Raw genomic sequence first — 22863 nt, forward strand, 5'->3', positions numbered from 1 at the left:
TCATTCAAGCCAGTGGTGGTTGTACAGAACCTCACTGAAATCAACACAGTCTCCCTGAGGTGCATAAATTGACTGTGCAAAAGGAAGTCAAGTCAACAGGAATTGGACAGACAATTCCTAAAGTGCCTGGACTTTTAGGGACAGGTGGTCATACTTTTTTCCCTAATAGAGTCAAACTGCAATTGGAGGTTTTGGAAATAAAGCCCTGTTTGGGTTGAAATTACTGAGGCTTCTATTTCCAGAGTTCTAAAATTCTTCCCTTCTCCTATTTAAACTATCACCTCTCCTGTTCTCATTTATAGCCTGATGTGCAGAAGGAAACAAAATGTTTCCATGAAAGGCACAGATTTTCCGAAAGCTGTAATGGCCAAAAGACCAATCTCTTCTGAAATTTAGCTTTTTCTGCTGAAAAAGTAAATTTTTTTCTAGGGAAGACTCATAAACCTGCGATTAAATGCAGTCTACTTCCTAGTTATGGTGATGTTCAAAAGTAACAGTGGTTGAAAGAGTCAGACAAAACCTGTAGTCCACCAAAAAGTCATGCTGTCATTGATTCCTTAGAGGCTCAGATGTTAATGAACATTTCCAAAGATCACTAAGGCACTACAGCAATGCTCTGAAGGTGAAGATCGAAGGCTATTTCTTTTTAAACTGCTTAATTTTTAATATATATTTTAAAACCTGCCTGCAAGTCTGTACTTTTTGTCTTCACTTGTCACCACTTCAACAGAGGCATAAATCTACGTGTACAGACACACACCTTTCATTATTCACCATCTGAAATATGATATGATTTTGATAGGCAACACATTGGTTTGTACTGGGCTTTTTTTCTGCTGTGCTGCACAAAACCTCAATCATTTATAGCCATCAGTTCCATTACAATAGGGCCTTGAAGAATGATAAGACTTAATTTTAGTAAGCTACCTGCAAATCAGTCCTTGAATTTACAGTACCGTGTTGGACATGACTTGAGAAGAAGAATAAATAGTCTTGAATCTTGGAATGCCTTTACAAAGCAGTGAGATTTTTTTTACTTTTAGGGACACTGTTTGCATTAGTGAGGTGATACTCCCTCTGCAAATGGTGGCACCAAATAGAGCTGAAATAGAGGGAAACAGAGGGAGGACAATATCTGAGCACTCAGAAACATCAGATTACTTCGCCCTGCCCATTCTTAGATTATTTGTGACACCACTGCAGTCTGTGGGAGTTTTGCCAATTAATTTCAACGGGAGGAGAATCTGGGTTGGATTGAGGTTTCCTGCTTCTGCCCACAGCAACAGATGCATTCCAGACCACTCTCAAGAAGGGAAAACAAAAGTGCAAATTCCCAGTAACTGTGGCGACAGGAGGGATCGTTTTCTTTGCTATGGTGTAATTTTGAATTCAGTGGCTGTTCTGTGACATGATGTGTTTCTCCCCTCTGCCAAAGTAATGCTTTCTTCCCATGTGGAAGGCACATCAGGGAAAGAGCACGGAACAAAAACCATCAACACAAACAGCCCCCAGAAGCCTTTTCACATTTCCCACCTCACATCTGTCACAGTGGCAAACCCGTGTTTGCAAACAACATGGAAAATCTGCCTTAAATGTGGTACTTCCTAAAAGGCAGAGAATTAACTCAGCCTGCTCTCTGAATGTCTCTCAATCCGTGTGAGTGACCAGTGGTGGTGAGCGGCCTCAGCAAAATGCCGAGACCTCTGCCACGGAGAGAAGAGCTGAAGCCTGCACAGGTTGTCCAACTCTGGTTGCATCCATCTTCCTTTTTTATCCTTTCCTTCACTAAGGTCCTCTCTGTTGTATCCTTGGACTTGATAACTTCGTTAAGGGCTGCAAACACCCAGTGAGGCTTTGGGCAAGGTTTGAGAGCCTCAGGAAAGCAGAAGCATGCACAAAAAATGACCAATGATGCCCTAAGGACCGTGGCAGGCAGTCAAACAGAAAGGGGACGCAAGGGAGTTTCTCTTCCCTCCCACTTTGTGTCCTCTGTTTTACAGGAGGCAGTGCCCATGCTGACAAGAAGGCAGCACTCTCTCCAAAGTTAAAAGACAGCAAAATCTGTCTCTGTAGCTGCCAAGGACAGAGAAGAGACTGGAAACATATGTTCTCTGTGTTTGGGATGATTCAGTTCAGGTAAACTACCTGGGTCAGAGCGCAGATGGTGTAAACTGCTGAGTCTCAGAACTTACATTAGCTGAGTCTGTAGATTAATGAGTATTTTTTATTTGAACTTCTGCACTATTCTGATACTCTTCATAAAAAGAAAAAACAAACTCCAAGGGAATGCTAAAGAAGTAAAAACTGACAGGACATCTTTAAAGGATTGGTGTGAATTGCTGTCAGAGGTGAGGCAGAAGCATGTGCCCTCTGGGCGTCAGAACAACACCACTGATGCAAGGGCCACACCTGAAGTTTATTGAGCTAACACAGCAGCTTAAGGAGGTCTGAACTGCCCTGTGCACTTCAGTGATCTGTCATTTGAAATTCTCTGGGCTGACGCCTTGAAAGTCACCATTAATTAGTCACTGAACAAAGCGTGCTTGAAAGGGCAGCCATGGAGTTCAGGATGCTGCGCCAGAAACAGAAAGCATTGAGCTTTGAAGAGCACTTGAACAAAAGACATAGGAGGTAACTGAGCTAAACACAGGAAAAAAAGAAGGATATTGGAGTCTTGGTGATGTAAACTTGGACTGGGAGTAGGTGGGATTCAAATGTCCTGGGAACACTCGAGCCAAAGGGATTCAGGAGGGAATTTACAACCATGACATCTGTCTTTCACTTATTTTGTAGAAGGCTTGTGGAAGAGAAATAATGCCATCTCTCTCCTTCAATTTAACCCTACTGGTGATTGACTGCTGGCACGAATGCCAAAACATTCAACCCAGGAGATGACACTCCAAAAACAAACTGCACCCTAAACAAAATGCCCTGTCACTTACTCACAGTACCTTTTCTGTGGTATTATCTTAAGCTGAAACCATCACTTCTCAGTTTTTCTGACTCAGATGTGAGAGGACTAATTTTGATAAACCATGTCTTACAAAACTCACCTCATCAAATGGACCAGGAAGAACTGAAAGCAAGCTGGAGATGATTTACCTTTCAGTTCTTAGTATCACCACCCATAAAAGGAGCTTGTTAGCTCAAGTATGGATTGACCACACTCAACAGTACATGCAGTGAATCCTCACCTGATTTATCCATGTATTGTATGCCACAGAACAGCAAATTTTGGCCATGATGAATAAATTCATTTCTAAATGGTTGCTGAGGTTAAATTGCAAAACTAAACTATATGAGCTATGAAAACACCAGCATAAAAATCAAATTAACCTGAGTTGGGAAAAGTCACCACAGTGATTTCACTCCTTCAATTCTAGATACCCAAGTATTGTGGGTATAACCTGATATTAACGATCTTTTTTTCTAAAAGAACTTCATTATTTTGGCACCAATAGTGGTTACTAATACCCTAAAGGTGATGAACATCTATTTAAAATATTTACAAAGAAAGAAAGGCACAACCTTCCCATGTCCAATCTTCCTATTGCTGGAATATACGTTTGTGATGGGATCATCCCATAGATTTTGATTGTTTGGTAGGAAGGGTGATATCTAGGGACACATTTCATGTCTTCTCTTCCAAACTCAAGCCAAGAAAATGCACATTCCCATGATGAAAGCCAAGAGCAGAGCCACTGGCTGTGTAAAGGTCCCAAGTCTGACATTTCCCAATGCACAACCAGCAATGATAACTGCTAAGTGGTTCTGAAGTGTTACACAGCCCGTGTTGGTAAAAGAGGAGTCAATACAGGTAATGAAATGTTGGGAAGCACTGCTTTCTTTGAGCCCCTCCTTCGTGAGGATTTCAAAGAGGAGATTGTTGGTGAATTTTCACTTTTTACAAACTTCTTGTCAACTCCCAAAAAGAAGAGTAAGAAATAACAACCTTAGAAGAAATGTCTGAGAGCTTAGTCCAGCCTGGCAAAAGCAAACACAAATCCACTGACTTCCAGGGAGTTACAGATGGCCCACTTAGGGTACTACAGAGCTCATTTGGCCCTCCACCCATCCTGTAGCACTGCTTTCCCTAAGAAACCTTTGCTTTCCAAGGAACCAACCACCTGCAAAGAGCCTGCAACACTGAGCTACAATTAAACAAATTATCAGAAAGCACACTTGTTTTCTAAAACTTCTCTCAGTAATGGACTTTACCAGCAAGTATTGACCTTTAATCTGTTTAATATCAGGATATAATGCCCCTATCACAGACTAAGCACTGATCTGCAGAATATCAATTACTTTACGTGTATTTCTGCTTCCCATGATTTCCTACAAGCATTAAATTGGAAACATGTAGAGGCATAGTGCATGTCTCAGGAAGAACTTGTCCTTCCTCAGAAGCCACCTCAGCACTACAGCAGATGGGCACAGGCTTTATTGCTAAAAGCACGGAGAGAGACAGAGAAGGAGGGAGAGAAAAAGAAAAAGAAAGTGAGAGAAGAAAGTTGCTTACTGTTTCGAGGCTTCTCCTCATCCATGCCTTCATCTTCATTTTCTGGGTCAATATCTTCTGCTTGAGTTATCCAGTCTAAGTATCCCTTCAGATCCTCCTCTAGCTGTTGCTTTTCCCGTAGCTTCTGGAAATCTCCTCGAGCTTTAGCCTTTTCTCTTTCTTTGGAAAACTCCCTAGCAAGAGGGAGGGAGGGAGGGACAGGACATGGGTGGAAAGAAGGGAAAGATGGGAGAAAAACAATGGGTTAGATCGATTTCCACTAGAAAGTCTCCTCAGTCTGTGCAGCACACCCAGCTGTCTCTACTCTCTCCAGACAAACACACTTATGGAGCATCCTTGCTGCACACACACGTAAAACAGCTGGAGTGTCCACATCTCTATCAATACTTAGGAAAAGATTGATGCCTTTTTTGAAACTTTCCTTCTCAGGATTTGATTGACAATTCAAATAAAACACATATGTAATATTTACATACAATTTTATGTATAATACCAGACATTTTCTAAGGTTGTGTAAACACTTGATATTCTCCAACAGTTATCTTCAAATGTTTATAAGAATAATGGATAATGATGAACTGTTTGACAATAATCTGACATCTGGAGAGTGAGATGGTGCCTCTAATTTCTAGTCCAGTTTCAATCCGTGTTTAAGATTTTACATGTAATCACACCTAAACTGGGCTACTTTAAGTGTAATTAATGGTACTCACAATCCTGTACACATTTAATCATGGACCATTTCACCCACAGAATAGGCAAATATAGTTAAAAACTCAGATCTCAAAGTTTTACTGAAGACTTTCAGCACTCAAGGCTGTTATCTGACATGAAAAGTATTTTTCAAATCTCACACTAGGTGCAAAAATACAATAAGTTAAGGGTAGAAAAAACTTATAGATTCTGTCAGAAAGTGAACAGGGTAAAACACTTGACGATCGTTTTATGAAAGAACACTGTTGGGAATATAGAGTTAAAGCAGGGCGTAAGAACAAGAATTTCCTCTTGTTTAGTTATGATCCTGGGTTCTGGCTTTGCATTCTTTTTGGCTGCAGTGCTGTCTCTTCTCCTCTTTCAGAGACACCTATAGAGCAATAATTTTTTTTGCAAGAAATGCTGACCTCCCTTATTTAGAGACTCATGTGGTTCTAAACCAGGTTTTAATGCTTGTATTTTAAAAAGCAAGCTTAATGATTGTGAAAATTGCTGGAGCCAGAGTACTTAAGCATTAAGTCTTGTATCTGCTGAGGCAGATCACTACACAATCACACACAGCAGATAACACAGGCCACTCTTTCTGGAAAAGAGAGGTAAAGCCATTCTCCCCAGTGCATTATCCATCACTGTTGCTGAAGACTGTCAGCAATGAATGGATTTAACAAAGTGCTGCTCCACTTAGCATTTGTCTTAGGTTTACTCCTGCAAAAATGAATAGCAGATCTACCACTGATTTTTGTGGCATAATATTAGGATAATGAAAATCCTAGCCAAAATGTCAGTTCTGTGAGTGCCATGAGATGGAGGTGGGTTTCTAGCAGTGGTGGTCAGGCCTTTTCCTCCTGTCTGGTCCAAAACCCGCTGAAAGACTTCCATGGACTTCACAGGTTTTGGATCAGGTTTTCAGAATTATGAGCTGCGCATGAAACCAGCACTTCAGCAGGATCGAAGCAAGATGATCCTTTAATTTCCAGCCAAAAGATGTGACAATGTGTGCCAGTGTCATCTGTACCCCTCTCACACTGCTCAGGGTTCAGTTCCTCCACACAAGGGAGTGTGATAACAAAGGTGGCTTCTCTGGCCTGAAGTTAATTCACAATCAGCTCTGGGCCCAAACTCAGCCTCACGGCATGGAAAAAATGAAAAATGGAATTTTCTTATACTGGGACCGATATTTTACTATTTACAGTGTAAAAGAAACAAATAGCCCCAACAATAATAATAAACCTGTACAAAGAGTGTTAGGAAAAAATCCATCAATGGTGGTTATATTTTCTGCTTCAGCGACACCTTTCGCCTGGATCTGCTACAGTGATGTATCCAAATTAATAAATTAACTCTCAAAAATTAAAAAAAAAAAAAAAAAAAAAAAAATCACTGAATGAATCCTGGCATTATTCAGCCTGTTTGTAATATCAAATTCCAATATTTCAATTTTTAGCTTGTGAAGTATTATTTTAGAATCTAAAACAAATGGGCCCAATTTTGAAATGGGCTGAACCCAGAGTTTTCTAGCGCAAGGCAAAGTACTGTGGTTGCCTCATGTAAATAACCTGCAATTCCACGTCCCTTCCCTTGGTACAGCACATGACGTTCCACACCTCAGATGACTCTCCAAAGAAAACTGGTTTAAATGGTCTTAATTTCTATGCTCCACTAACATTAAGCCATTGAGAAGAGGTTTTCTGCAATTCAAACCACCTCCCAGGTGGAATGGCAGCCTGTGCTCTGGCAAGTGTAGCTCAGAATCAAGAGTTACTACCAGTGGTCATTTTCCATCCCACGGGAAGGGAGCTGGTGGCCTCGGCCCAGGGCGTGTTGCAGGCAGGTGCACACATTACTGCTGCCTCCAGCACAGCTGGTGATAAAGGGTCACTGTTGGCAGCTCCAGCAGGCAGGTCAAGCACCAAAAAAGCTTTTGATGGAAGCGCCATGTTGAGTCTAGAGGTTTTCTTCTCAAAAAAGGCTGTGGTATCACCTTGTTGTAAGGTCAACAGAGGCTTGCAGAAGTAGCAAGCGATCTGACTCTTTTCAGTGAACCCAAAACATCAGTGGGTTAATCTGATTGGTTTTTACCACAATTCAGTTTGTTTCACTTTGGTTTACTTCTCCCAGAAATTTATAGAAATGTCTGCCAATGGGAATACCAAAGAGCAGGGTACTGTGGAGAGATGTTTTCTCTGTGTGAGGTTAGAGTGGGTCAAGATTATAAACACCCAGCTCTGCATCATGTGCTGTTTCAGAAGAAAATTTCTCTTTCCCATCCTAATGATGGAATTTAGGTTATTCTTGTTGATATGATTTCTCACATTTAGAGGCAAGATGGAAAGTGAACAAAACAGCAGAATTTTAACATTTCAAAACTCTTGCTTACTAATCAAAGTGGAGCACAAGGCTCCAAATCTCATCCACCCTGAGAAGTACGCTGAGGAGTGAGAAGGGTTGGAAGAGGGCACAGAAGGCTAGAAAAAATACCTGAAAGGTCACAAAAACTGCTCAAGGAGGAGCTACAACCACAGCCAGCCTCCTGCTCTCTCTGACCTCTTTCTTGGCAGTAAAAGCATCAAGAGCAGCCAACAGTGTTTTGCAGGGTCCTCTGAAAGCAGAAGAAATGTCTGTTCTCCTGCCCTCCATTTACCTTAGGCAACTGCTTGTTTGGCCTGTGTCCTGGGATTTGGATCCAAATATAAAGGAAATGTGACTCCATACTCTTAGGTGTGCATGTCTGAAGGTTGAACCCACACTGAGGTTTTTTCCCCCCCCGCCTCATTAATTAACTGGAACAGATTACACAGAGATGAACATCTCTGATCTCAAGCGGCTTCCAATCACTGCTCAGAGCAGTGATGTGGAATTGTTTTGCCTGGGCTTGGGGAGGTCTACTGTGTGATCTGCTGACTGGATATTCCTTGGGAGTACATCAATTTTATACTGCGCTCAGCCAAGTCAGGAAGAGATTACAGCTCCACATATAAATACTCTGACATGCTATTTAGCCTGGTATGTGATTAGTAAATTCACCAGGACCATGAATGGATGACATACCTGAGGAAAAACAAATTACAAAAGAGCTCTTTCAGCAGAGCAGAATTCAGCATTTCATTTTGCAGGTGCAATCAAGGTGTCTTTGTGAGTACAATTAATTACACTTATGCATTCAGAAGTGATTAACCCCCCCCAAGTTAATCTGTCATTTGTGAAGTCTACCTATACAACATGCCTGCTGAAGCTCCTGAAACAGATAAATGGGAAAAAAATCAGAGATGCCCAGAATGGATATCCAAAGATAACCAGGACTGCTGCTCTGTATCTAGAACAGACAGGTGGATCATCAACATAGATCAGACAAATAGCAACAGCAAGTCTCCAAGAAAAAAGGCTGAATCTGCAAAGTGATGGCACTTTGTAACTCAGCAGAATTTAGAACTTCTTTAGAAAGTTAATTGTTTAAGAACTGCTTATTTAGACCAAAGAAAATTTGGAACCTTTCTCCCATAATTTCTGTGTTTTTTCACAGGTGCAAATTCTTAAGTTTCTTTTTACTTTTTTTTTTCCAGTTAAGGACATTTTTGCAGAAACAGTGCAGCTGTCATAACACTGTGAAGACAGCCAGAAAGAGTGACTCACAGCTTAAACAAGGTGAGCTTCATCTTTGATTTCAGTTCCCTCTAGAGACTCTTTCCATCTCCTACCACTAACTGTGGTGGTCTGGCTGCAGTATGGCAGGAGGTGGAAGATTTAGGCCTCAAGACACTTGGATTTGAAAATGAGAGAGAGAGGAAATTAAATTGTTCATTATGCCCAGGTACAAATCCAAGTGCAGGTAAGTTGAATCAGCAGAGTTTCAATACTATGCACTCCTCATGGCTGCGCTCACAGGCACTTTTTACCCAATCAGATACCATATAATCTTTAACAACATTTCTCTGTGGTCCTTGAGCGCACCTCTGATAGAACAGATCCCTTTTCCTGTCAGCTGATCATCATCCCTCCCTAGTGCTGACCTCCTTACCTGCTGGGCAGAGTATCCACCTGGAGGAATGAGGAGTGTGTGATTCAAAACCCTACCAGAGCATCACTCTCCAGATGTGCAAACACAGACTATTGCCCAACACTTCATTACGGGGGATTTTCTCCACACTTCTGTGTGGAAACCCTTCTCCTTGCAGCAGCTCTCACAGCAGCTCCTCTCCTTCAACGGAGTCATGAAGACAGAAATAATACCTCCTGCAGACCTTCTATTACCTGTCTCCTTGCCAGATGGCCAAAGAGGGATGTTTTCCCCCAGTCCCACTGCTGCCCTTCCTATCTTGTTGGCCCAAGCAGAGAGCGCATAATTTCTATGAGGCATCAAGTCCTCTCTCCTGCTCAGAGATGGTTTTCCCTCTCTTCTGATCAAAAGACAAGGGACTTCAGGGCTGCCTGCTCAGGCAACAGGTACAGGCCCTAATCAAACTCATTTAGAGCTCATCAAAGGAGGCAGGATGGTAGAAACAAAAAGAGGACGCATAAAAGTCCTCATACCATATTTATCCCTGCACACAGGATGTCTGTAGCCCCCAGTCATGCCCAAATATGGAACTAGAAGCCTAATTCCAGAAGATTTTTTTTAAATCTTGCAAGGAATGTTTGCTGGCTTGATTCCTTTAATTATGTGGCTCCCCAGGGGCAGTAAATTTTTTAACTACTAGGGACAATATCCATTGTTTTTAATCAAAGCTACTAAAATGATGCTTTGCAGTGAGGGTTATACTGCAGAACTGAAATACAGCTAAATGTCCGGATGTCTTAAAAATGTTTAAACACTAAAAGGACTTCTCCTGCTTCTCTGTTCATCCTTGGGAAAGGTCAGAGGGAAATGATCCTTTTTCCCTGCATCATGCCAGGTTTGTAATCTGCACAATAGAGAAGATGGGCTTACTGAAGAAGAAACGTGCCCAAGACTCTCCCCAGGGAAAATGGTCTCCTGGCAGGCTGTGCTTTAGATATACTGAACAATGTGAAAATTCCTCCTATGAGAAGACATAATTTGGCAGGAATCTCATCCTAGAGATGTGAAGGGATTTGTCCCATGCTCTCATTCCTCCTTCAGTCCTACTGACTCTTCCAGAAATTTTACCATAATCCCCTTTATGCATGGGTTGCTTTGCCCACAGGAGAGCACAGCGCTGTCCTCTTCCCACAGAGTACAGGTAGAGGAATGTGTTCCAGACAAAGAATTGCCTTATAGTCCTTTGATTTAGTCAAAAGGCTCCTCCTGTGATAGTAGGAATGCTGTATTTTGCTACTGGCACAGCAACAGCCCAGACCCTCTCCTAAGGTTCTTGAGATCAACCCGCCACTGACCGTTGTTTTGGTAACCAGAGAGTTAGGAATAGAAATACAGATTTTTAAAAATAAACAATAATAAAACATTTTCCTGGTACTGCTTACCCGCTAAGCACACCGAGAACCAAGTTAAGTACAAAAAATGACCCTATGATGATTAGTGTAACAAAATAGATCCAGGGCCAGTCCCTTCCTATGGCATCATTGACCTGGAAGAGTGGAATGATAATTAGTGAGACAAGCTCAGATTCTGAGCACTGCAAGGCTCCAGCCAAAGAGATCCCAAGTCACCAGCAGTAAGATTCTTCAATAGCCAGTTTTCTGGAAATTTATGACAGGTTGTCATAAATAATTTTGAAAAGCCCTGAGGTTGAATTTCTCTGTCAGGGAATAACACTGCTTTTGTTACCTGTATCGTTATTTGCAATGTTTGAACATTTTGTCAAAGTATTTCAGAGTTGATGCGAAGCTTCCTTGGATTCAGATTTTTAATACCTCTGAAAGTATCCTGGTGACAGGGAAGAACCCTTATTATGGAGTCTTGCCCTGTAGCATTGGAAAAAGGACACCAAAACTGTCAGCTTACCCGCTCAACACACCAAGAACCAGATTTAGAACGAAAAAGGATCCAAAGATGACCAGACTGACAAAATACACCCATGGTAACTCATAGCCCATAGCGTCCTGCATCTGGAAAGATGAAGGAAAGTTAGAAGACAGAGAGGGAAAGCAGAAATGATTAGGCAAAGGAACAGATGGAAAGGTTTGTAAACAGAGCCTGTGGTTGGTTTACGCATAATCATACCAAGTGTTTCTGTGTGTTCTTCCTGACGTGACCACTCCTTTGATTGTTTTTATTTCATCTATTTCCTCACAGTCAGTGACTAATACAGCCTAGGATATAACGATGTGCCCTACTGGCACTTCCTTGGACGCTCAAAATTGTGGACTTACTTTTTGGAATGTCCTTACAACACCACAAAGGGCCCACCCCATGAATGCCAAACTTGGCTGCTCACACATATGACCCTCTGCTGCCAGGGAAAATAGTGCCAGTTTTTGGTAGGCATTGCCGCAGTGCATTGTCAGATCACATTTACTTCCCACGTGTAGCACGGGGACCTCAGAGGGGAGCAGGTGGGAGCTGGGGGCTAATCCTGCTCTTTCCCTGGCAGTGCTCTGGGAATCTGCACAGTTTACCACAGTGAGGGCAGCTTTGCTCTTTTGAGGAAGGTCTTTTTGAGGCCCACCGTGTTCTGACCTGGTCAAGTGTTTTCTAAAGCTTCCCCACAAACTTCCTTCTCTCGTCTTGAAGGATGATTCACTTCTCAAAACACAATTCCTACACGACGGAACACTGAGAGGATCTGAGACTGTAAACTGAATGACATGGATTTCACACTACTACAAGCATCTGCACATGAAGCAGGGAGACTCAGCAGCACAATCTGTATAAAATGAGCTCCAGTTCTAGCCCATAGTACGATCTTGTATATATTCTAAAAGCATCTAATACACAAACAACATTTCATCTTGAAATCTCCTTCAAGTTCAAAATCTTGGAAAGTTGCTGAATACTTTAACAGAATCTCACTTTCATAACGGTATCACAGATACCAGAGTCCCTTCTTTACTCTTCACAAACAATTATCTTTGGATCCAGACGTAGCATCATTAAAGAAACAGATGGTGGTTAACATTTTCAGTAGCGCTAAATTGATTTATGAACATAAATTGCAGACTTTAAAGTACCTAAAGGCATAAAGCAATCTACATTCCTTTGTTTTCCACTCTTATGGAAATTTTGCCTTCTCTTTCCAGGAAAATGCTCTTTCCTTTGCAACCTAGACATTTGTTGGAATCACAGAAGGAATATCCCTCCCTACACGGGCAATGAGACACACTTCAGAGGAGGAAATTTCGCTCAAGATTCGTAACAAATCGGGAAAGGAATTTCAGGCCTTCGGTAAGACAAGGCGGGAGAGTAACACAAATATAATCAGCTCTTTGTGGGTGGAAGTCCATTATCCATTTTTCTTCCAAGGCAGAATCACTGAAGTTCTTGTCTGGCAGTAGTCCACAGTCAATGGACCGATCCAGAACTCCGTCTCTGGGCTCCTTCAGCTGTGACTGAACTGGAGTAGACTCATTAAAAAATAAGCAGAAAATCTGCCTCTGTGAAAACAGTTCATCAGCTCCTTCCTCACAGGATAAATAGATTTGGTGGGCAGAAGAGTACCTGAGCTGCAAACGTTCCCTGGGCATAATAAACTTCTTCCCTTTTTACAGTTTCGCAGAATTTTTCAGTTAGTTTATAAATCATACTGATTATTCTTTATGCTTGCAAGCCACATTTCATCCCACGTGACCAAAAAGTAGCACCCCTGGTGTCTACTGCACATCAGGGCTTTAATGAGAACAAAGCATCGTGAAGAATAAAGACAGAAGCAAAAATTCACCTGAGACCCCAGCTGGGAAACCAGGAAGGCAAAATTTAAATGCCCAAGTTGGAATTAAGTAAAGAAGTGAGATTTAACACCGTCTCTCTCCTACAAAGAACACCACTATCTACATAAAGCAATCTGCACAAACAATGAGTATGGATGACTTTGAAAAACTACCATAAGAATTTACCTTTACTGTGGGCACAATGATGAATTGACATCCCTCTAATTTTGATAGATGGTGCTAAAAAAGCCTCAGCTGCATGGCATTTATCTATCATCAGTTTGGGAATTATTTTTTTTTTGTCAGCTGGGAAAGTCAGCTGGAAAAGCAGAACTTCTCCAAGAGAATCATAAAGAGCAAATGCCAGCGTGCCAGGTACAGAGGTCAAGTGCGTGTCAGGAGAAGGACAAACCTCCCCTGGCATGAAGAAATTTCCAGATGGCAAGAAGCTTCCAGCATGTCCTGGTAAAGGATATAACTAGAATAGAGTGTACTCTGTTATTCCCAATGCCTGCACAATTGCATAATAATTGTACCAGCTAGCATCAGCACAAATTAGTCCTGTAAAACAGACCTGCATTCTGGTACAGCAGAGCTTTTGGGACTTCTCAGACTGGAAATTTCAGAGGTCAGCTTTTCCTCTCCTTTTTATTGCACAGTTATATACGTAACAGAGAAGCTGAGGGGCAGAGACAGCAAGAGCTTCTCACGCAGAGAGAAACTGTCAGTATTTGGCAGACAGCTGAGTCTCTCTGCTGCTGGACTTCCCTATGTTTGATGCTCTCCTGCCTTTTTTTCTTTAGTAGCAAGTCAGATTATTCCATTATTATGAGGTGAGATTATTCCTGTGGGACTGACCCACAGGTGACAGGAATCTATGTTATATGAACATATAATGTTAAGTGTTTGAATTATGTTAAAACCTCCCTGCAACAAGGAAAGGGTACACTGTGGGCTTACTGCTTGCTCCTGAAAAACAACTGCAGGAGAAATGCAGAGGAATAGGTGGTTTAGTAAAAGTTGGGGGAAAAAAGAATAGGAATAGACTCACTCAAAACAGTAACAGCAAGGCCAGGAGTGCTGCTAATTGCAACCTCATGAGTGCAGAAAAGGAAGTCTGTGAAATATATTTTGTACTGCTGCCCCCAGTGAACAGGAACTGGCTCTGTTATTGGTTTCCTCTCTAGGATGAACAACTTCTGGTACACAGCTCGGTTTTCTGGTGCCTGAGTGCAACACTCCTCCCTAAGTGCTTACTACTAACCCTGGGAATCCCAACAGAAAAGGCAGAGCACCTTCTAAATTCACAGAACAAAGACTATCATATCAACCAGTGTAGGTCCGAATTATAACTTTCAGTGCAGGTAACTGCAACCTGATGCCAACCTAAGCACGTATGGAACAATTGTCACATCAGCTGGAAGCTCAGGATCAGTGGGAATCTGCAGATTGTCATCTATGGAAATAATTCTGCTTTCTGAGTCAAACTGCCTGACCTTTCACAGCTCACATCTCAACACATTCACATCACTACTTTCAACAGTGAGGAAGCTGGCACATTTCAGAGCATTTATGCATCATCCCTCAGAGATCTCAAAGATAAGGATTCCTTCTCATTATTATTTCCTACATACCCTCTCTGGCACTGTGGGGACATCATCCGGCTCATTATACTTCAGCTTTCCAGTCTGCAAAGTGGGATACTACCTTGCCTCACTGGGAACTGTCAAAGAAACCACTCAATTTCATGACAAAAAGAGGTCATTTCAGCATATATGAGGTCTGCTGGAAGAGCTCCATCTTTGCCAAGCATCCTTAATTGCTATCATGCATATGGCATTTCAGCGAAGTCTTTTCTCACAATGGTACAGGCAATCACCTGGAAATAGCACCAGGGTTTCTAATTCTGTATTCTGCTGATCTCAGTTACTATCAGCAGTTTCAGTTGTGGCCAAGGAATAAAATTCTTTCTTAATAGACCTTCATGCCTTTGTCTCCTGGATCTTCAGAAGACACAGGTGAAGTCACATTGGCAAGGCCACAGGAGACATTCATGCATTAGTTGTTTAGTTATTTTTTTTTTTTCTTTCCCAGGGATAATAGTCTGGCACATTTGCAAGTGTCTCATTCCTTACTCAGGCAAGACAATGTTAGAGGCATATAACCTATTACCATGGTGGTTGAGCATCACCAAGCGCAGGCTTTCAGTCACTTAACGGGAGGGGCAGGCACAATTCACTGAATTCTGCTGACTTTACAATCCACACGCTCACACCCTGACACTTGGCGGTAAGTGTCTTTCAAAAACAACAGAGGGTGACAGGAAAAGTTTAATCCATCAGAAAAGGGCAGCTGGAAATCAGTCACTGGAAAGCAGCAAGCTGAATAAAAAAAATGAAATCTGCCAAATCTGCCTTGTTCAGGGCACAGTGCTGGAGAGCTGCAGCTTAATGGAAAGTAAGTTAGGGCACTTGGGCCAGGCTTCTGTTCCTCGAATAAATTGTAAATTGATTTCTAGTGACTATAGAATGTTGTGATAACATTTTTGAAAAAGCTAGCACTACAAGTATTCTATAATGAAGTGGAGCATTCTATAAGTGTATAACCTTTCATAGAGTAACATTCATTGAGAGGAGCAGCTCATTTAATGCAATTAAAGGGGAGCAAATTTGGAAATTTTGCATAGAAATGCTGTTTTCTGTAACCTATCTGTGGAATTTACTGTCTCAGAAAACAACTCAGCCAAAACTTACGGCCAGTAGGAAGACCTCCAGCTGCAACCAAGCCTTTCTTGTGACAGTCTAAAATTGGAGAGGATTGGGAGCAGGAGACAGCAGAAATCAGAGATTACACTTAACATTAAATATATCCTCCAGCTTGAAGCCTTTATTTTGAAAGCCATCATTTTCAGGAAGAGCACTTAAACACCTTCCTAACTTTTGGGATGTGTAGAAGTAATTTCCTCAGACCAAAGATCTCATGGTAGGCAGAGCTCAGGGGATACATAAAAGGCCATGCAGGTATTGATGAAGATTGGGAAATTTATCATAGATTAAAGAGGTTTTGCCTAAAACATCAATTTTCCTTTTCCACCTCCTCTTTCCTTCTCTTCCCATGAATATTTGGGTGAATGCATTTCATTCACATATAACCTCACAGAACTAAAATTTAAATGCTGCTTTCTTATTTTTAATTTTTTTTTAATAGGATGATTCTCTGTTTTGCACTGTGAGGGAAAAACGTTCTCTGTTATACTTTTCAGTCAGAACATGGGTACAACTCCAATTATAATGAACAAAGGATGGAGCTTTACTCAGAGCTATAGCTGAGCTGACAGTATAAAAGAAAAAAATATCCACATCACGGAAAGGAGCTACATCTCAGACAAGGGTTATGTGGCCTAGGAAGTGGAGTGCTCCTACTCTTACACTATTTTCTTTGGCTTCTATTTAATCTTCACGCTTCCTTCATGATCATTAAAGCTTTTCTTTGTTTCTGAAACTTCACTACTTTTGAAATTTGCACTTACACAGTCAGGGAAAAAAAAAAGATGTCATGAATCCATGTGATCCTTCAGAAATAATTAAGGTAGGGTGAATTCCCTACAAAGTGTCTGTACACATCTGTCCAGGGAAGAAGCAAAACTTTGATAGATCTACCTTTCCTCATGCTAGACATATTGCATCAGCAGAAACAGATGAACAAAATATTCATCCCAAATGAGAAAAAAGAGATATTGCTGGCAGCTCCTAAGAACGTCCAACAACTGTAACTGGTGACAGTTACGGTGATTTTTGAGGCTGCTGTGCAAACAAAAAAAGATACTTTGCTCAACAAAACAATACCTTCTGGTTAACTTCTCAACTGCAGACCAGCTTTGGGCTAAAGAACCGTTGGCTCTGCAGTACGTACAGTCTTTACCTTGGAAGTTCTTGGTAGTTATCAGAGGACATGTGATGAGAAGGTTTGACTCCTGTCTTTCTCTCAGCTTCTGCTTAGAGATCTGAGATATCTGGGAATTGTCCCATTTGGTCATGGTCTTAACTTGTAGCTGGGTAATGGGATTGAGACTACTGAGACTGTGACACAAATAAATCAACCCCTAAATATGCAGAAATGTAGTGTTGTCAGCTCTGCTGATGAATCCTGTACATGATGTTTTTATCTGATCTCTAAACAGTACACTGCTTATGTTATACTGGGGATTTTTTATGTAATGCTTGTGATAATTAACTATGCAATTTTAAATGTACTGTAAACTGCTTCTAACAAGGAAATTACTTATCATTATTCACAATTTCTGACTTTAAAAAACTAAATGCTTAAGAGAAGCCCCAGAAAGATATCAGTGGGGTGACACAGAACTAAAGGTTGAGTTACAAGGCACACAGTACTAAAATTCACTTTCTCTGTATGATAGGCTCAAGAAACACTTTTTCCAACCAGTGGGGCAAACGATGAGATTGTTCCTTTAGCACTGAAATCCTGCATCTCCTGAATCTGCTGGTTTGTTTGGCGCCTGAATGGTGTGAGGTTGCTGCGTATCATGTCAATAAAGACATGAAAAAAAGCATATTTTTACTTGGTTAAATTAAATTCCTGGATGCCTTCCACATACACTTCAGTTAAGTCTACAGACACAACATATACTCATCTGACTTCACCATTCAGAAAAGGAGCAAGGAAAAGATTATATTTCCTATTACCCAGCACATATCCTACAAAGTGGATTTAGTGCATTATTACACTAAGGATGCAGATTCCACCTTGCAGGTCCTCCATTATTTAAAATCTAATTAATTGTCTTTGCTTGGTTGGTTTTTAATCCAGCAATCATGTATGTGCATAATTTAAGGCACATAAATGAATAATTCCACTGAGGCCAATGGTCAATATTATTGTTACCAGTGGAAATGAGCTGATACGCACAAGTGTTTTGCTTGAATAGGCTGGGGCACAGGACTGGGAGGAATGTATGATTGGGAGCTTATCTTCAGAAATTCCCCAGGAAAAATATTGGAGCGTAATGTACATAGTTACTAAAAAATTTAAAAAACACATTTAAGCATTTCCATCTCTAAATTATAGTGCATCATAAAAAGTATTATCATCTTGTTGACCTGGAATAGTCTTTCAGATGTTCTGAGTCTTAATACAGGTGAAAAGGAGTGGGAAAACAAGGTCTCAGGGCTGACTCAAGAGACAGAGATGGGGGTAAAAAATCATAAAAAGTCCAAACTTTTTAATAAGCAAAAATATAAAAACTAAAATAAACTAGACTTGCTTTTATTGACACAGGAGCAATGGCTTAAAACACAGGCAAAGGCCTCCAGATGTCTTTGTTCTTAGTCTGGGTAGAATTTCTTCCCAAGCATCATCTTAGAGGCACTCTAAGCTACAGTCACCCCTTAAAACTGTTCCTAAATGGTTCACATTTTGTAGCTGGTGCTATTGGATGGATGCAAAGGAAACACCAGAGAGTTCAGCCCAGCATCAGTCTGAGCAGATGACAGCCAAAGGAGCAAGCAGCACTTGTTCAGCTGGTCCTGCTTTGACAATCACATTTCTTTTAATTTGAAATACTGAAGGAAAAAGGATTTTTTAAGCTCAATTGTTTTCTCCAAGCTCTTATTTTTAAGGCTCTACTTGCTGTGTTGTCTCAACTACAGAATTCCAGAAATTCTGCATGTGAATTCTCTAGGTACATATAAACACCTATAACTTTTTAAAACGTCCTCATGAGAAAGGAAAGATAGAGCTGGACAAAGACAAGGGCACAGGGATTGTGAACCAGGGAAGAGGATGCTCCAGACAAGTTATTCTGCTCTACAGTCACTGTAGGATAAAATGAACAACGTAGCCAAGATTCATCATACGTTGGCAGTAGGAAAAATAAGAGGACTCCCATGTGTAGCTTGATTCCCCAATCGTTCTGTATGCTCTATAATGATGAAAACAACAAATTAGAATTCCACTCTGAGGCAGAAACATCGGCAGTTTGTACAGAACTCTCTGCAGGAGCTAAATGGAGCCATTAACTGAGAAAGGACTGCCTTGATGAGGACAACAGAAACATCAAGAATTATTTGCAGCAGAGAACCCTTGAGAAAGAATCAAAGGAACTGCAGCAATGGAGGATGAGTCCAGAAGAGAGAAGGGGAATGTGGCAGACAGATCTGAGAACATGGAGTCTGCAGAGATTGCTTCTTCACCTCTCCTAACAAAGACTGAAGATCTCCAAAGATCAAAAATGCTGAATCCGTTATAAATGTCCTCACCCAAGTACACCTGCCCTGATCCAGGTCAGCCACAATTTGTGGTTTATTAATGGAGGCTTTTGGTATAGCTACAGTTCATTGCTACACTGCCTGATCTCCCTGACAAGAGGATGCAATCTCCAGAAGTGACCAAGATCCCCACACAGCATCATACAGAAGACAAATGGAAGAAATTCTGGGGCTCAATCTCCAGAGCCATGAGAGAACAAAATCCTGCAGGAGATACACCTTGGCTGGCTTGGGCTTCCTGGGTGACTGTGCAAAGGCAGAAGTCCTGCAGAAGTCCTGCAGGTCCTACCAGGCTGCTACTACCTGCTCAAGAGCAAGGTGGGAGCTGAGATCAGCTCTGCCTTAGAACGAGAGCACTGTTTGATGGCAAAGTGAAAACATGTAAAATAGCTCATATGAGCTTCTCTCGAGTTATTCAGGAATGCCATTTTGCTGTGACATGGAGCAAACCATATTTGCTTTAGTTGCATACAGTCTGAGGGAAGTGCATTGCTACCAGTAGAATTTGCCACACTTATTGCTTACAGGAGCACATTTTCATCACTCATTAAATACAGGCCCCTTTCCAAGGATGTGCACATTTTATCAGCTGGGAAAGGCTGTATAAAGTCAGAGGAACATAGAAAAAGATCAAACTTTCACCTATCTAGTCCCAGATGACTGATACTGACTGTATGTTGTCACTGAGTCCTTCCACTGTGTTTTTTAGCTCTCCGTATATAAGCACTGAATTCCACAACATTATTTCACTTGTTAGTAAAGTTCCACATTCACATTTAATGTGTTTTCAGCTTGGCTGCACATTGTTTTTACAGTCTGATGTTCTTTACCAGACTGAGCCATTATGGGAAATACAAGGTCTCTGTCTGAGGGTAAGGGAGAGAATTAGAGCTTGCATTCAAATACCAGCAGGTCAAAATGTCTGTGGCACACAAGGCTTGAGCTGAGCTGTTTTCCACTGCAGCTTATTTCTGTCAAAAATGCTTCCTGATCCCTGTACTTCCCCAGCACAGCAGTTTGTGCTTGCTGGAAAGGTAGGGAATCACAGAACCATTAAGGCTGGAAAAGGCCTCTAAAGATCAAGTCCAATCACCAACCTAGAGTCAACACCCTGTTCAGCACTGGAGGGGAAACACTGAACGTGTTTAGCAGTGTCCTAGTAAAAGCTGTGATTTCAAATGGCCTTCACACAAGTTTACTGTACAACTTCAGCAGATGGCAAAGGCTATTTAACTTCACACTTTTCCAAATAAGAGGAAAACACTGTTAGGCTCTCCCTTCACATAAAAAATTCCCAGCAGCGTTACTGGCTTTTGTTTTCACAAAGTTGAAGCTTTTGTCAGTACCAGTAACGTTCCAAAGGGACATGCATCATCGTGGCAAATCAGCTTTCTGAAGGGTGGATTTGCTGACAAAATCTCAGCATATTAAATTTTGTTAATACAACCAGCCCTGGGAAGTTCCTCTAGTCCTCTAGGGGAGGGGAAACAAAAGTAATCAGTATAAATAGCCATTTATACAACCTCCCATCCCACCTGTAATTTTGTGCTTTCTTGAGGGATTTCTCTGTTTTTCTGTGAAAATTGGAGGGTGCTACATATCTCTGCAGCATGTTTGGCAATACAGGGTTTCTGAACTCCTACTAAAAACATCAGTTACACAGCAAGAAATCCTTACATCAAAGAAAAATTCTAAGCTCCAATAAAACTCTTGCTTTGCCACCTCACTCACTTTCTCCAGGCTTAATATGTAAAAGAGAAAAAAAAAAAAAAAAATCATCTGTTCAGTTTAACATGAAATACGTTAACCAAAAGTGAAATATTGAAATTCAATTACTGCTACTTTCTCTCATGGGACTGATTACATGGGGGCTTGTTGAGCGAATTTGCAATTTACAGAAATGCCACAGAGTGACCTCCAACAGTTGTTTGGACTCGTGTGACTTAATCAGGATTTGAATTCTCCAGAGGTAAAAGACACAGAGCTTTATGTGAGTTGCTTTATTCCCACGTAATACTTGTGTGTACAACTTTTTTGGGTTTTTTCCCCTTTAAAAGGAAAAGGTTGGGCTTTGGAAAAGTCATCCAAGAGCCCAAAGGCTATTTAGCCACAGTCCTTTCATTACAGCTGCTGCAGCAGTTCCATCTCTTACTGCTACTCAGTTATGTAAAAACCTTGTTGCCCTTTAAAGTCTTTGGAAATTCACTCCATAAGAATGAAGTGCTCAGTTCAAGCATAAAAATATCCCCTACGATGGTGGGTTTCCAAATCTAAAAATTTCATTTCATCTTAGAATTCTGGGCGATCCCTTCCTGCCCCTGTTTATTTTGCGTTTACACTTGCATGGCTGATTATCCAGAAAGGATTTTCTGCCTGTATCACTGCATTGCTGTTTTATAAATGCTTCTGTTTATCTCAGCGTAGACCGATAGCAAATTCTTCCACAGCTACATCAGAACAGTACTGATTGCTGTGTGCACAGGAATATACAAGCACACACCATTCATTGATTTCCATAGTCAATTAAGTCCTTAAAAATAAAGATTATGAAAAACAGCACTGTAAGATGTAGATAATCACTACCTTCTTTAATAAGTGAAGGCAAGACTGTCAATTACTTTTTTGCATTCCATCAGTACATCTCAAATTCTTCTGTACCTGGTTCACAATCTAGGGATCCTAGGAAAACACTAAATTTTAGATAATTAATCCAGTTGTGAAATCACATTCAAAATTCTCAAATAAAACATACAATATCTAGAACTCCTAGTGCACAGATAATAAACCTTTGTCTGACAGGCACTCAGGGACACTCTAAAAGCTCTAGGGGTTTGCTGGAGAAATTATTATTAAAGAGCCTGAATGGGCTGCAACTGCACTACTGACAGACAAGACTGCCCCTTCTTCCTTTTCTTATGAGTCTTGTAAGCAGCACCACGTAGGCAAGATCAGCACAACATCCTGACTGATTCCTTCTAGATGTGCTTGCTTTAAAAGCCAATAAAGCTGATGTTCTGTGATGAATTTTCACAGAATAGTTTGGGTTTCAAAGGACACTTAAAGGCCATCTAGTCCAAGCCCTTGCAATGAGAAGGGACAGCTTCCACGAAGTCAGGTTGCTCGCATCCCTGTCCAACCTGACCTTTAAAGTTTCCAGGGGTGGAGAATCCATCACCTCTCTGGGCAACCTGTGCAGGAGTTTCCCCACCCTTGCTGTAAACATTTTCTTCCTTATATCTGATCTAAATCTGCCCACTTTCTGTTTTAATTCCTTACCCCTCATCACATCACTACATGCCCTTGTAAACAGGAGCTCTCCAGCTCCCTTGTGAGCCCCCTTTGGGTACTGGGAGGTCTCCCTGGAGCTCTCCTTCTGTTCCCCAGACTGAACAACCTCAGCTCTCTCAGCCTTTCACAGAATCACAGAATTTCCTCACAGAAGAGCTCCTCCAGCCCTCCTCTGCACTCCCTCCAACAGCTCCGTGTGCTGCCGGTGCTGGGGTCCCAGGGCTGGGTGCAGCATCAGGTGGGGTCTCAGCAGAGCAGAGCAGAGCAGAGGGGCAG

At 41.4% G+C, this 22863-nt stretch overlaps 1 protein-coding gene across 2 annotated transcripts in view; it reads right to left on the reverse strand.

The window, feature by feature from the left end:
* Positions 1-22863, reverse strand: part of CACNA1C (calcium voltage-gated channel subunit alpha1 C) — a 463700-nt gene that overhangs the window by 129189 nt on the left and 311648 nt on the right. For both annotated transcript variants that reach the window (XM_058420136.1, XM_058420137.1), the window contains exons 8-9: positions 11151-11254; positions 4520-4692 (exon numbers count right to left, since the gene is read on the reverse strand). In XM_058420136.1, coding sequence (XP_058276119.1) covers positions 4520-4692; positions 11151-11254 — 277 coding nt within the window. The remainder of the gene's footprint in view (positions 1-4519; positions 4693-11150; positions 11255-22863) is intronic.

The sequence above is a fragment of the Hirundo rustica genome, chromosome 4 (assembly GCF_015227805.2).
Source record: "Hirundo rustica isolate bHirRus1 chromosome 4, bHirRus1.pri.v3, whole genome shotgun sequence".
Classification (NCBI taxonomy): Eukaryota; Metazoa; Chordata; class Aves; order Passeriformes; family Hirundinidae; genus Hirundo; species Hirundo rustica.